Genomic DNA, 16,523 nt, shown 5'->3' with positions numbered 1-16,523 from the left:
CACGCCCAGCTAATTTTTGTATTTTTAGTAGAGACAGAGTTTCACCCTGTTGGCCAGGATGATCTCAATCTCCTGACTTCGTGATCTGCCCACCTCAGCCTCCCACCTTGGAATTACAGGCATGAGCCCCACTACACCTGGCTGTCCTTATGCAGTTTAAATGTCTTTAAAGTTCCATAGAGCTCTTCCTTGGTTCCTGCACAATCTCAAAGCCAATTGAAGAAAGGAATTTCCATACTATTGAAAAAGTCCAAATGCCCACCAACAGGAAAATGAATGAATAAATTGTTATGTATTCACACAGTAGAATATTATACAGCAGTTAAAATCATGGATTATAGTAAAATGCAATAATATAGGTGAATTTTATTAATATAATATTAAGTGAAAGAAGCTCAGAAGATTACATACAGTATGATACCCTTTTATAATGCTTAAAACAACTAAAAATTTTAAATACATTTTAGGAATATAGGTAGATACAATATAATCATATAAAAGGGAAGACAAGCAGTGACCATAATGAAAAAGACTGACAGTACCAAGGGTGGATAAGGACATGGAGTGATAGAAACTCTCATAAAGTGCAGGGGAAAGATAAATTGGTACAACACTTTGGAAAACGTTTTGATAGTATCTACTAAAACTAAAGATACAAAAACTCTATGATCTAGCAACTCCACTTCTAGGTATATATTCAACATATGTTCACAAAAAGACATGTTCAAGAAAGCTCATAGCTGAGGGTGGAGCAAGATATCAGAATAGAAGCCTCCATTGATGGTTCCCCGTTACAGGAACACCATATTTTAACAACTAACTACACACAAAAAAGCACCATCAAAAGAAGCAAAACTCAGGTGAACAATCACAGCACCTGGTGTTAATTTCTTATTGCTCAAAGAGGCACTGAGGAGAGTAGGAAAAACAGCCTTGAATTGCTGACACTACCCCTCCCCTATTCCCCCAGCAGTGGCTGTGTGGTGCACGAGAAAATCTGTGCACTTGGGGGAGGGAGAGCATAGCGACTGGGCCACTTGGCATTGAACTCACTGCTGACCTGTCACAGCAGAGAGAAAAACTGTACTGGGCTCAGCTGGCATTCGCTGAGGTGGAGGGAGCATTTGGACCAGTCCTAGCCAGAGGGGAATCACCCACTTAAGCAGTCAGAACTTGAGTTTCTGCAAGCCTCACCACCATGTGTTAAAGTGTTCTAGGGTCTTATGCAAGCTTGAAAGGCAGTCTAGGACAAAAGGACTACAATTCCTAAGCAAGTCCTAGTGCTGGGCTAGGCTTAACACTAGAGCAGTGAACTAGGGCAGCAGGTGACCCAGAGAGACACCATCCAGGGTGGCTAAGGAAGTGCTTGTTCCACCCATCTCCCAACCCCAGGTAACACAGCTCATAGCAAGTAAAGTGACTCCTTCCTTCTGCTTGAGGAGAGAAGAGCAAAGAGTAAAGAAGACTTGATCTTGCACTTTGGATACAAGCTCAGCCAATGTAGGACAGGGCACCAGACAGACTCATAAGGCCTCCATTCCAGCCCTAGTTCCTTGACAACATTTCTAGACATGCCCTGGGCCGGAAGGGAACTCACTGCCTTGAAAGGAATGAGCTAGTCCTGACAGAATTTATCACCTGCTGACTAAAGAGCCCTTGGGCCCTGAATAACCAACAGTAATACCCAAGTAGTGTGCCATGGGCTTTGGATGAGACTCTGAGAAGTGCTGGTTTCAGGTGTGACTTACTACCTTCCCAGCTATGGTAGCTATGGCAAAAGATTCCTTCTGCTTGAGAAAAGTAAAGGGGATGTTTTCTTGCTGGTACCTTAGGTACCAGTTCAGCCACAGGGGTATGGAGCACCAAGAGGGCTCTTGGGTCCCTGAGTCCAGGTGTAGTCTCCTAGACAGCATTCCTGGACCTGCCATGGGCCAGAGGGGAGCCCATTGCCTTGAAGGGTGAGTCCCAAGCCTGGCAGCGCTCACCACAAGCTAACTGAGGTGCCCCTGGGCTTTAAGTGAATGTATGCGGTAGCCAGGCAGAACTCCCCCTGAGCCAGTAGTGGTGGAGGCCACCAGGAGGGGCTCCTCTGCCTGTGGAAAGGTGAGGGAACAGTGAGAAGGACTTGGTCTTGTGGTTTAAGGGCCAGCTTAGATGCAGTAGAATAGAATGCCAGGTAGATTTCTAAGGTTGTTGGCTCAAATCCTGGCTCCCAGTTGTGTCTCTGGACCCACCCAAGGCCTGGGGGAGCTCACTGCCTTTAAGGGAAGAACACAAGCCTAGTTGGCCTCTTCACTTGCTGATGGCAGAGCCCTAGGACATTGAGGTAGAACATAGATGGTAGCCAGGTAGTGGTTACAGCAGACCTTGGGCAAGACCCAATGTTGTGACGGCTTCAGGCCTAACCCAGCACAATCCCAGTGGTGGTAGCCACAGGGGAGCTTGTGTTACCACACCCCCAGCTCCAGGCAGCTCAGCACAGAAAGAAAGGTTGTGTTTGTTTTGGAGAAAGTAAGGAAGAGAACAAGAGTCTCTGCCTGGTACTACAGAGAATTCTTCTGGGTCTTATCCAAGACCACTATTTGGAAATATGCAGTCAGAGGAGACAAAAGAAAAAGGAACAAAAAAGAATGAAGCACACCTAGAAGATCAAGAGAATGACTCAAAGGGACAAATCTAAGAGTTGTTGGCCTTAAAAAGCAGGTAGAGAAACAGATAGGGGTAGAAAATAATATCAGAGAACTTCCCAAGCCTAGAGAAAGATACCAACATTCAAGAACAAGAAGGGAATAGAATATCAAGCAAATTTAACCCAAATAAGACTACCTCAAGGCATTTAATAATCAAACTCCCAAAAGTCAAGGATAAAAAACGATACTAAAAGAGCAACAGGAGAGAAACACATAACATACAACAGAGTTCCAATATGTCTGGCAGCAGACTTTTCAGTAGAAACCTTATAAGCCAGGACAGAGTGCCATGACATGTTTAAAGTGCTGAAGAAACAAGACCCAGTGATCTGTTGCCTATAAGAAACACACTTCACCTATAAAGATACACACAGGCTGGAAATAAAGGGATGGAAAAAGATCCTCCATGCCAATGGAAACCGAAAAAGAGCAGGACTAGCTATACTTATATCACACAAAATAGATTTCAAGACAAAACTTGTAAGAAGAGATGAAGAAGGTCATTATATAATGATAAAGGGATCAATTCAGAAAGAGGGTATAACAATTTTAAATATATATGCAGCCAACACGGAGCACCCAGATATACAAATCAAATACCATTAGAGTTAAATAAAGAGACCACAATACAATAATAGCTAGAGACTTCAACACCCCACTTTCAGCATTGGACTGATCTTCCAGACAGAAAGTCAGCAAAGAAACATCAGACTTAATCTGCAGTATGAAACAAATGGGCCTAATAGATACTTACAGAACATTTCATCTAACAGCTGCAGAATACACATTCTTCTCCTCAGCACATGGATCATTCTCAAGTATAAACCGTATGTTGGGTCACAAAACAAGTCTTAAGGCATTCAAAAAATTAAACAACTTAAAAAATAAATCCAAAAAGTAATCCCACTTACAATAGTCACAAGTAAATACCTAGGAATTAATCAAAGAAGTGAAAGAGCTCTACAATGAAAACTATAAAACACTGATGAAAGAAATTGCAGAGGACACAAAAAAAGGAAATACATTCCATGTTCATGGATTGGAAGAATCAGTATTGTTAAAATGTTCATACTGCCCAAAGCAATAAAAGATTTAAGGCAACTGCTATCAAAATACTAACAACATTCTTCACAGAAATAGAAAAAACAATCCTAAAATTTATATGGAACCACAAAAGACCCAGAATAATCAAAGCTATGCTGAGCAAAAAGAATAAACCAGAGGAATCACATTACCGACCTTCAAATTATGCTACAGAAGTATAGTAACCAAAACAGCGTGGTGCTGGAATAACAACAGCCCAGTGGAACAGAATGGAGAACCCAGAAACAAATCCATACACCTACAGTGAACTCATTTTTGACAAAAGTGCCAAGAACATGCATTGGAGAAAAGAGTGTCTCTTCAATAAATAGTGCTGAGAAAATTGGATATCCAAATGCAGAAGAATGAAACTAGACCTCTGTCTCTCACCATATATAAAAATCAAGTCAAAATGGACTAAAGACTTAAATATAAGACCTCAAACTATGAAATTACTAAGCAAAAACATTGGGGAAACTCTCCAGAACATTGGAGTGGGCAAAAAAATTTCTTGAGTAACACTCCAGAAGCACAGGCAGCCAAAGCAAAACTAGATAAATGGGATCACATCCAGTTAAAAACCTTCTGCACAGCAAAAGAAACAATTAACAAAGGGAAGAGACAACCCACAGAACTGGAGAAAATATTTGCAAACTAGCCATCTGACAAGGGATTAATAACCAGAATATTAGGAGCTCTAACAACTCTATAGGAAAAAAAATCTAATAATCCAATTTAAAATGAGCAAAAGATCTGAATAGACCTTTCTCAAAAGAAGACATACAAATGGCAAACAGGTATATGAAAAGGTGCTCAACATCATGATCATCAAAGAAATACAAATCAAAACTACAATGAGATATCACCTCACCCCAGTTAAAATGGCTTTTATCCAGAAGACGGGCAATAATGAATGCTGGCAAGGATGTGAAGAAAAGGGAACTCTCATACACTGTTGGTGGGAATGAAAATCACTACAACCACTATGGAGAACATTTTGGAGGTCCCTCAAAAAGCTGAAAATACAGCTACCATACAATCCAGTAATCCCACTGCTAGGTATATATATCCAAAAGGAAGGAAATCAGTATATCACAGGGATATCTGCACTTCCATGTTTGTTGCAGTAGTGTTCACAAAAGCCAAGATTTAGAAGCAACCTAAGTGTCCATCGAAAGATGAATGGATACAAAAAATGTGTTACATGAACACAATGGAGTACTATTCATCCATAAAAAAGAACGAGATCCTGTCATTTGCAGCAACTGAATGGAACTGGAGGTCATTATGTTAAGTGAAATAAGCCAGGCACAGAAAGACAGACTTTGCATGTTCTAATTTAATTGTGAGAGCTAAAAATTAAAACAATTGAACTCATGAACATAGAAAGTAGAAAGATGGTTACCAGAGGCTGGAGAGGGTAGTCGAGGAGTAGGGAGGAAGCAGGGGTGGTTAATGGGTACAAAAAGTAGTTAGAAAGAATGAGTAAGACCTAGTATTTGATAGTACAATGGGATGACTATAGTCAATAATAATTTAATTATATATTTTTAAATAACTAAAAGAATATAATTGGATTGTTTGTGACACAAAAGATAAATGCTTGAGGGGATGGATACCCCATTTACTATGATGTATCAAACTATCTCAGGTACCCCAGAAATATATATACCTGCTGTGAACCCACAAAAATTAAAAATTAAAAAAAGAAAGTTCATAGCAGTGCTGTTCATTAAAACCCCAAAGCATTCATTAACAGGAGACTGGATAGATAATATGTGGTAGAATCATAGGAAAATACTATATACAATAATGAGAAAAAACAAACTATGGTTACATACAATATAGATGAATCTTGCAAATACGTTGGACAAAAGAAGCCATATACTACGTAATTCCACTTATATAAAGTTCAAAAACAGGAAAATCCCATCTTTGATGGTGGAAGTCAGAGTACTGGTCATCCTTGGGGAAGGTAATGACTCTAAGGAGGCATGAGTAGGGGCTCCGGAGTTCTGGTTCTGTTTTTTGATTTGGATGCTGGTTACGTGAATGTTTCCATTGTGGAAATTCATGTATGATTTGTGCATCTCTGATGTTTATTATACTTCAAGTAAAAATTTATTTTAAGAGTGAGAGAAAGAAGAGAGATAAAGAGAAGGGAGTAAAAACAGATAAAAATAACAAAAAGAATGGAAGATACGACGTATCAATAAGCATAGTTTTCAAAATATATTTCAAAGGATATACAGTATGAATGGGTAGTAAAATCTAAGTAAAATCTTTTTTGCAGTGTTTTTCATGTTTAACGTTTATGTCTATTCATATAGCCATTGTTTTAATAACATTCTACCATATATTTTCCAGTTAAAAGTAATATAGTTGTCTGTATCCATGGAAGATTGGTTTGGGACCCCCTCAGATACCAAAATCTGCAGATGCTCAAGTCTCTTATATAAAATGGCATAGTATTTGCCTATAACCTATCCACATCCTCCTGTATATTTTAAATTATCTCTAGATTACTTATAATATCTACTATAATGTGAATGCTCCATAAATAGTTGTTCACTCTATTATCTAGGGACTAATGATAAGAAAAAAAGTCTGTACATGTTCAGTATGGATACAGTCATTCATTTTTTCCAAATATTTTCAATCTGCAGTTGACTGAATCCATGGCTGCAGAACCCACATATATGGAGGACCAAGTGTACATGTTTATTTTATTAAATTTCAAAAACAAAAAATAAAACAGGGAAGAAACCAGAATTCCATCACTGAGATCTAATCATCCTTAACATTTTGGTGTGTATCTTACCAGTGTTTCTGTCTTATGATTTATGAAGTTTTTAAAAGGATGGGGTGGAAAGGGAAGCAAGGAATAATCAGCATGTGGTTGAGGATAATGGTTTCTTTGGTGCCAACATGGCACATGTATACATAGGTAATAAACCTGCACATTGTGCACATGTACCCTAGAACTTAAAATATAATAATTAAAAAAAAACAGAGGCACAAGAACAGGATGTAATACAGGAACCCACTGGTAGGTAAATATGGATGTTTTTTGTTGTGGTTGGTAGATTAATTATTAAAAATAACTTAGGAAATAAAAGTGGGCCAGGTCTGGACCAAGAATGAGGATGTGTCACCAACCCGAGATTATGATCAATCCAATTTTGTGTGCCTGTGGTCCAATTAAAACTAAAAGAATTCTCATAATAAATAGATTCTGTGCTGTAATTGAAAGTAAGTTTAGTCCTTTGAAGTCCTAAACTGACATTTTAAAGACAAACTGTGCACTGACAATCAAGGGGGAAAAATTACTTCCCTTTTCAGTAAGAAGAAGCTTGCCCTTTGGTTACTAAACCTCACATAGTTTTACAATGAGTTGTGAATTCCAGCTCCTGTTCATGATAAAATTGGCCATAATGATTCAAACATTCATGCGTCAGAAGGTTTCAGTGTAAACCAGATAAACTTCCCAGGTCCCTTCTACCTCTAAAATTCTGTATTTTAGATTAATGACCTGGTGTGTCTACCCACTCAATTAATAAAGCAAGAATGACTTTTCCAGACCCTTTCCTGTTAATTACACGAGAATTTCAACTGGGGACAGTTCTTATTGCTTACAGCAAAAATCCAGATTTTTGTTTTCATGTTTATATCCCTGTTGCTCTTAATAAAAATGAAAGGCTTAATGTGGTGAGTAAATCGTGGTAAAATATGTACAAGAATATAAAATAATGCACACATAATGTTAGAACACTAAAGTGCATGCTTTTGGTTTCTATTTTAGCTACAACAGAGCCACAAATTTGGCTTACAGTTTCCTAACACTCAAGACAAAGAGGGAAACAGGAGAAGAGAGAAGATTTGTAATGCCTATAAAATAATTTTGGTCAGGTTTTCCAAAGAAAACGAGAATTTCTGTGTGCTTAGAAAGATGTCCCCATGATGTGTTAGAACAGGCTTCTATCAACTCTTGAGAGTCAATGGTTAAATATCCAGAATTTTTACAAATATGTTGTTAAACCATTGATAGCTTGAAGTTGACCATAGTGGGAATATTTAGCAAACACTTCAAGTCAGGACTTGTTTTTCTTTTAGAAGCCAGTTTGCCAGCACACCACCACGTGTCCCCAGTGGTCCTCAGACAGAGACACTGTATGAGGTCAGGAGAGTCGCAAGTGGGTGGAGAAAGGCTCAGTGTACAACTTTCTATGTATGATAGAAACCCATCCCTCAGGAGTAGAAGAGAACAGAAACATATGCCTGAGACCAGAGAATGATTTCAAAGTTACATCAGCAGTCACCCACCCCACCTGAGTCCTTCTTTCCAATAATACCCTTTGGAATTTCATACCTGGGATTACAAAAATTGCTATGCCCATTGAGGGGCAGACATATCTCCCTATTCAAAGATACACCTAAACAAATGGGAGAATCTCAGGTTACAAACTTTATGCTTTCCACTCAGTCAGCACTTCCAAGCCTGTGTTTCACAGCATCATGAAAAGTGTCCTTCAGGGAAGAAAAAAAATGTCCCATACCAAAATAAGCAATAATCTTTATTGCGGGACTTCTCAGAGCCTTTAAGGAGGCATATGTGCCCCTGTGGCAGAGTGTACATTAGTTCCCAAACTTGTTTTACCCCAGAACACTTCCTAGTGACACATCTTGGGACATCAGACTGGGTAGTCAGGGTTCCTTACGATTTGGAGAGGCAATCCCAGGACGTTATTCCACAGAAATGTTTCTTTTATGTAGGACTTGAGGCTCTGGCATTTTTGTTTATAAAAACATGAGTTGCATATCTTCGCTTTTCAAATGAACCACTTCATTAACTCTGTTGGTGTTCATATATCCATCAGCAGAGCTGACTTAAGGCATGAAGGAAACAATTCAGGACAAGAAGTTTCTTAATTTCCTGTGGGCTGTGTCCCCAGCAACTCACTCAGTCCTATGATGCACACAGAGCTTGTTATGTTGCACGCAGCACACACAAGTATGCATCCACTCAGCCATCATCATGGAGCCCCTCCATGTTCCAGGCCGTGGATGGGACAGACCTGGCCCTGTCTTCAAGGAGCTCAGGATGCAGCATTAATGAATGTCAGTTTCCTCTATTTACTGCCTTTCTTTGCTTTGTCTAGGCTTCTGCCTCCCCGCTTTGCTCTGTGCCCGGTCCTGCTCCTCATCACTCTTGTTCATCCTTTTCCCTCCCTTCCCTGATAACTTTTTCCAATGACTCACAAGAACCCAGCTCAGCTGTTGTTCATTATGCTCCTGTCTTTGCATTTTTCCAACTCAATTAAGCCATTACCAGAACTAAATGAGGCATGGACTCCCCAAAAGTCACACCTGTTGTCAGGGAGATGGAGGGCAAGACTGTGTACAGCTGGCAGGCAGACAGCAGAAGCCGGGCTTGGGCTTGCGGGAGGCAGCCAAGGGTGACCGGGCAATTTGTGTTTCCCCCAGCGCTGAAAGAGGGCCCTCATTTTAAAACAAAATGTGCCTTGCTTTGGTACAGAAGGAATGAAGTCTGATATAGAACTAGGAATGGCCTTATTAGTGATGGCAGGTAAGATATCCCTAATTCTTTGGCAAATGTGCACCAGCTGTGTATAGAAAGCCATCTTGTGGATGTCTCTTCAGCAAGAGGTAAAGGAAGCTGCAACCACAGCCAGGCACATGAGTTTGGTAATTATTGATTAAACTTTTTCAGGTTTATTTTTCCTGTTCACCCTCATTAAAACATACACATTTCACCTTTCTGCAATAGTGGCTTCAAACCCTACTGTTAGTATCTTTATGATCATTGTGATGAAAGAGGGCAAAGATTACAGTACAATAAACCAGAGACATGGCAGTGTACTCACCTTATGAAGATAAATTCTATTGGAAATCAAATTTGGTCTTATAACTATCTTTTTCCTAGGCAACCTAGAACTTTTTTTCTGCAATCTAGGAATTCAGAAGTAGTAGCCTTTGAGCTTACTGTGCCCTTAATTTACTGAGTGATTTTATGTTCAGAAGGTCTGCACCTGCGTTTTCTCTATTTGAAATGTGAGCAAAATCATTCTGCTCTAGAGATTCACAATTTCCAGAAATGTTGAGGCCAAGAGGTGAGAATAGGGGTGGTTTTTATTTGGAAGAAAATTGAAATGTGGTAGTGTTCACTCCTAACTTTGTTTTGCTATCCTCTGTTAACTTGTCTTGATTGCGGAACTTGGATTAGCCACGTACCTACTCCTTGGACAGCAAGTTCAACAGACATTTTTAGAGCATCCATTTAGTACCAGGTTCTTTGTTTGATGCTGAGGATGCAGCTGTGATCATGGAGAAGCCTCTGCCTACAGGAACCATCAGTCTTGTGGAGTGACCCCTTCCCTGTCCTGTCCAGGAATTGCCCAGTCAGCCTCTGGTCTTTACTGGGCACACTTCATGCATTTATTCAACAAATATTTGTGAATCATTTGTGCCAGGTGCTGTGCTGGGTGCTAGGCAGCAATTGTGAAGAAAAGAGACAGGCCTTGGCCTCATGAAGTTTCTGGTCCCTGTCTTGACTTAATTCTCTTTCCCAGCAATCACCAGACAGAGAATATCACTCTTTGCTCTGTGCTCCCTCAATACTTAATCCATGCTTCTTTATAGCATTTAGATCAATGTCCTTATAATACACCTTTCTGTCTCTTTTTAAACCATGAGCACCTTGAAGGCAAAAATTTCAACTTTCTTTCCCTAGTGTCTTGCACTCCCTAGTATCTAGCACATAGAGAGCTCAGTAAATGGTTTTTGAATGAGTAAATCATTGCACGAATTTGTAATTTCATGAACCCATAAAACCCATTGACCAGTCTGCCCTCATCTTCCATCTCTGATCCTTGACTGAAGAGCCTAGTAAGCCATTATCTGTCCGTACTGAAACACTCCTCCTGATGTCAAGAACCTTCTAAACATAAAACCACCTGGTGCACGGCTCATTTCTTCTTCCAAGATGTATCTGCCATTGAGAGAAAGAACAAATATTAGCTTCAGCTTTGTAATACTCATTTACAGGAAGGCAAGCATGATTATATATTATTTAAATGGAATAAATGTATAGTAAGGAGAACAAATGAGTTTATTTGTGATTCTTTGCTAGATACTGTTGGAGGTAACTACAGTAAGAAAAAATATATATAATAACAGTGGTTTAAACCAGTCAGAAGCCTTTTTTCTCTGTCAGGCAAAAGTCCAGAAATAGTTCAATATTAAGGTTCTGCACTATGAAATGCTTAGTTCATGGCACCATCATTCCCTAGGTGGTAGCTCCTTGTTCAAGATGGTCTCCAGCTGTCATATCCAGCTCCGTGCAGCAGAAGAGAGGAAGTGGGGAGAAGGGATGAGGGGCAACCAGGAGTCAAGTAAAAAGAAAATAAAGCTTTTACAACATGGAAGGTGGAAAGTGATGGGAGCCTGGACAAAGGCACTGGCCACAGAAGTGTGTAGGAGAAGGCAGAGAGGGAAGCAATGGCAGAATCACAGGACCAGGAGACTGGATGTTGGAGGACAGGATGATGGTGGATCTAGAATGACCCTTAGCTTTGAAAGCAAATTCAACCCTGGCAACTGGACTCAAAAGGGTGGTTTGAAGAATACATTAGACTGAGAGAGTTAACTGCTGCAAATTGACCCCAAATCTCTCCTTCCTTTATTCCTTCTTGCCATGAATTTTCTGTTGAATGAACTAATTAAGTTAATAAACTTCTCCAAGTAGTTAATATTTCACAGGAAAAATTTAACAGGTCTCAGTGACTAACCCTAGCCAATTATAATGTTCCCTCTCCTACCTAATTCAGTCCACGGGACTCCTTAAAATTCTGAGTTCTTAAGGCATTCTTAAGTCAAGTGCCAAAACTGCTCACTCAAGTAAGCTGAATATACAAAGAATCTATTTCCCCATCTAGAAAGTGGACTTGGTATTACCCTCATTACAAAATTGTTGTGAGTTTAAAATACATAGAATGTTTAAGGGACCTGGTACAATGCCTGGATCAATAAATGCTAGTTTCTGTCTCTTTCCAAAGTACTTTCTTTTTTAATGCTTTTATTTGACAAACATTTATTCAGCATTTCCTATTTTAGACACTGTACTAAGTGCTGGAGGGCAAAGTTAAATTTAGAAAAAAAGTTACTTTTTTTCACTTCTGAGTTTTAAGGTAAATTCTGATTATTTAGACCAGCATGCCTACCCCTTGGACTGGGAGCTCCTAACGATGTAAACATGCATGTGTTTGTCACCTTTATATTCCCAACACAGGTACTTATTAAATGTATGAGTGAACATATGTCCAGGGTCCAAGGAATGAAGCCAAAAATCTAAAAGCAGGACTAGGGTCAGAAAACTGGGGTGGTCATGGATGTTCAGACATTACAGGAGGAGATTCCATGAAAACTGAGTGTCAGCTGGGGTGGTCCTTCCACCTGAGGCCCAGCACACTCTGCTAGGAATGCTGTTGGAGGAGAAAGTGGAATTCCTAAGGACCAAGAGGCACCATATGACAACGATTAAGAGATTGGGCTCTGGAATCAGACATTTATGAACATAACTATAATAAAGTGTGATGAACCTTCCAAGAGGGAAGCTCAAGATCCAAGATTTATATAAGAGACTATGTTCTTATAGGTGGACCTCCCTCACCTAAGGGTTCAGGGAAGGTCTCCTTCAAGAGCCTTGCAAATTGCTCACTGCACAACTGAGGGGTTAATGTGGGCTGAAATCCAGCCTGTGTTCCACTAAAGCTGTGCACCTTGACTCAAAGCTGTGTGCGCCCCAGAAGGAGCTCTTTTCCTCATTCACCCAAAGGCCTACAGTTCACCCAGACATGCCCCACAATTATGGACATCTGGAAGCTGAAAGATAAGTAGATGTTTTCCAGGCCAAGTTTAGGCCAGAGGGACCAAGGAGGGGAACAGCAAGTGTGAGGTCTGAGCATTTTAAAAGCCTGATGTACTTGAGGAACTGAAAGAAGTTCAGCAAGGTTGAAGTGTGACATTCAAAGAGAAAACTGACAAGAGTGGAAGGGTATTCATTAAAGCCAGTATTTTCTATGAGTTTACTAGTTACATTGTGCTAATGGCTGGCTCTCCATGCATTATTTTGTTTAGATCACAGACATTAAGTGACTTGCCCAAAGTCATATTAGAAAGTAGTGGAACTATGATTCAAAGCCAGGTTTAACTCCAGAGCCTGTGCTCCAAAGCACTTGTCCTGTGGCATCCAAAGATTTGCAAATTGCAAAAGAGCAAAACTGGAGATGGGAATGCCAGTTAAGAAAGAGTTGCAGAAATCCTAGTTAAAAATGATAGTAGGGCCAGGCATGGTGGCTCACACCTGCAACCCTAGCATTTTGAGAGGCCAAGGTGGGAGGATCACTTGAGCCCAGGAGTTCAAGGCCAGCTGTGGGCAACAGAGTGAGACCCCATCTCTACAAAAGAAAAAATTAAAAATCAGCCAGGTGTGGATACCATGTGTTTGTAGTCCCAGCCACTTAAGAGGCAGAGGTGAGAGGACTGCTTGAGTCCGGGAGGTTGAGGTTGTAGTGAGCTGTGATGGCGCCACTGCATTCCAGTGTGGGCAACAGAGCCAGATTCTGAAAGACGGAAAGGAAAGAAGGAAGGAGGAAGGAAGGAAGGAGGGAAGGAAGGAAGGAAAGAAGGAAGGAAGGAAGGAAGGAAGGAAGGAAGGAAGGAAGGAAGGAAGGAAGGAAGGAAGGAAGGAAGGAAGGAAGGAGGAAAGGGGAGGGGAGGGAAGGGAGGAGAGGAGAGGAGAGGAGAGGAGAGGGAAAAAGGAAAAGAAAAAAAAATGATGGTGGACTGAAAATAGTCTTGGAAATGGTGAGGAGTAAATGGATTCCAGAGAGGTTTAGGAAGTAGAATCTATAGGGCTTGGGGGTTGTTTAAATATGAAGGACAATTATGAGAACAGAAAGAAGAAAAGATGGCTCCTTATTTTATGTCTCTGTGGATGGCGCGTAATCTTCTAAGATAGAAAACAGTGAAGGAGAAACAAGTTCGGTAGGGAGGTGAGTTTAGGACCTGTTAAATTCAAAGAATCTGTGGAACATTCATGTGGCAGTGTCCAGTTGGCAGTCCAGTGCTTGGCCCTGAACCTCAAGGCAGGCTGGATATTTAGCCCCATCAACCTGTAATTGGTAATTGACTCACAGGGTGAGTGAGATAGGTTGTTGGTCAAGCTGGTCTTGAACTCCTGACCTCAGGTTATCCACCTGCCTCAACTTCCCAAAGTGCTGAGATTACAAGCATGAGCCATTGCACTCGGCTTCATCCTATATTTTCTATAAGAACTTACATGCTGAATAAAATATCACTAATGTTATTATAACAAAAGGAGCTGCTGCTACTAATAGGCCAAATTTATGCCTCATTCACACAGGAAAATGAATGGATTAAAATCCAGCATCAGCACCAGTGGAGGTCTTATCAATGGCCTCTTTAAAATTTGACCTTTCATAACCTAACACAGTTCTTCCCCAATATGGGCAATTGAAGTTTCCTGTATTTTACATAAGTGCTATAAAAATGTGACTCCAAGCCAGGCCTTTTCAATCTGCCACCCCTAGACCCCTCTAAATGGAAATTCTGAGCCACCTCGGTAGCAGTAGTCATAACAAGATGGGATTTAAGTTTAGCTGAATCCATTTTGTCTTTCTTTTCTTTTAGAAGGCATCACAGGAGGCCTGTACATGATGTGGCTTCCAAAGACTCAAGGACCACCCACCTTACAAGACTGCAATGAAGAAGGCAGAAATGGAGATTCAAACACCACTTCTTCTGTTCTTTTATTAATCACTCTGTAGACATGTGTCCCCACTGCAGGGAGTGAACTGCTCCAAGGGAGAAACTTCTGGGAGCCTCCAAACTCCTATCTGTCTTGTCCCTTGCCCTGGAGAGAAGGCAGAACCATGGCATTTTATTGCTGCTTCTGGGTCCTCTTGGCACTCACCTGGCACACCTCTGCCTATGGGCCTGACCAGCGAGCCCAAAAGAAAGGGGACATTATACTTGGCGGGCTCTTTCCTATTCATTTTGGAGTAGCAGCTAAAGATCAAGATCTCAAATCAAGGCCGGAGTCTGTGGAATGTATCAGGTAAGAAGAGGGGCCTAATCTGCCAGTCTCTTCTCTTCTGAGTGGTTGGAGAAAAGCTGCACCAAACCCAAAATATTTTTTTCAAACTTTGTCCTATCTTTTCAATAATAGTGACTGATTGGTAATCATGCTGAAGCTTATTGCCCCCACAACCTGCCTTTTTTTTTCCCTGAAGACTTCTTTTTAAATAAAATGTCAATTATGTTAAGTAGAAAATCCATGCATGGCCTGTTAAAGCACCTGGTAGTCATTTGGTGACCAAATGATCATCATTCACCTGGCAGCAGTGTTGCTTAATGAAAGACTAAGTACCTAGAAGGAAATTTATTGCAGGTCTTGCAAACCTGAGTAGTATAATCCCCCATTGACCTTACATGCTCCAATGGATAATAATACCTGAGTGAGTGCTGGCTGCCTCACTCTTTTTCTTTCTTTCTTTCTTTCTTTCTTTCTTTCTTTCTTTCTTTCTTTCTTTCTTTCTTTCTTTCTTTCTTTCTTTCCTTCCTTCCTTCCTTTCTTTCTTTCTTTCTTTTCTTTCTTTCTTTCTTGCATTTAAATTGAAAGAAACCACAGTAGTCAGCATGACCCAGGCATCTTCAAACTGTAAAATGTAGTCCATAGCATTTTGGAACTACTGCCATTACAAAGTCTTTTGCATAGGAAGGTTGCCACCCTCCCCACCCCTCATCCCACCCCACCAAGACAGAATGCATCTAACTCTCTCAATGGATTCTCTCTGCAGCCACTTGAAGAGAGCTAATGTCTCATCAAATATTTTCTTCTCCAATCCACATAGTCTGTTTTATGGTCATTTTCTCCATGATATGCTTTCCAGATCCATCATCATCCTGGTTGTCCTCCATCTGATGCCCCCTAATTTACTGTGACCCTTTTAGAATATAGTCTCCAGGGTAAAGCACATCTCTTTAAAATAGGATCTGACTTCTGCAGAATACAGTGGACTATATATCACCTCCCCTAATCTACACTGGAGACTATGACTGTGCTCCAAATCTGGACCCATCTTCTAGAGAGACTTGCAACTTCCCGAAGGGATCCAACACTTTTCCTTGCTCTTCCCAATAGCTGGAAAATGAAAATGAACACTAGAATTGTTCCAAGAAAACTGGATTTCTGTTCATGTTCTAATGAGAGCTAGTAAATTGGTAATATTTTCATATTTTTCTTATGAATGCAGGAAATCTAAGTGCGGAATTGCACTGATGCTGATGGCATCCTTCACATAACCCATATGGACAAATATTCTGTTGCACCCCACTGCACAGAGCTGTACATGTGCCGTGTGTATACAGACCTAAGATCAAGCAAAAGGCTTGCCCTAAAATAATATATATTTTCAAATTATGTTAAAGATAATAAAATTAGCTTAGAAGCATAGATGTTTAATGTAAAAAAAATTGTAATATTTCATAATAACTTTGTAGGTTTAAAACAAATAGTTAAAGAAATACATGGGCTGGGCGCCGTGGCTCCAGCCTGTAATCCCAGCACTTTGGGAGGCCGAGATAGGTGGATCACAAGGTCAGGAGATCGAGACCATCCTGGCTAACACGGTGAAACCCCGTCTCTAC

The 16,523-nt window shown here is 40.5% G+C and overlaps 1 protein-coding gene across 2 annotated transcripts in view; it reads left to right on the top strand.

Annotated features, from left to right (window-relative positions):
- CASR (calcium-sensing receptor) overlaps nt 1-16,523 on the top strand; it is a 97,001-nt gene that overhangs the window by 49,976 nt on the left and 30,502 nt on the right. For both annotated transcript variants that reach the window (XM_011950819.1, XM_011950818.1), the window contains exon 2: nt 14,505-14,931. In XM_011950819.1, the coding sequence (XP_011806209.1) occupies nt 14,747-14,931 (185 nt within the window). In that variant the 5' untranslated portion in view covers nt 14,505-14,746. The remainder of the gene's footprint in view (nt 1-14,504; nt 14,932-16,523) is intronic.

The sequence above is a fragment of the Colobus angolensis genome, unplaced genomic scaffold (assembly GCF_000951035.1).
Source record: "Colobus angolensis palliatus isolate OR3802 unplaced genomic scaffold, Cang.pa_1.0 Scaffold31, whole genome shotgun sequence".
Taxonomy (NCBI): Eukaryota; Metazoa; Chordata; class Mammalia; order Primates; family Cercopithecidae; genus Colobus; species Colobus angolensis.
This window is presented reverse-complemented; position numbering and strand designations above follow the sequence as displayed.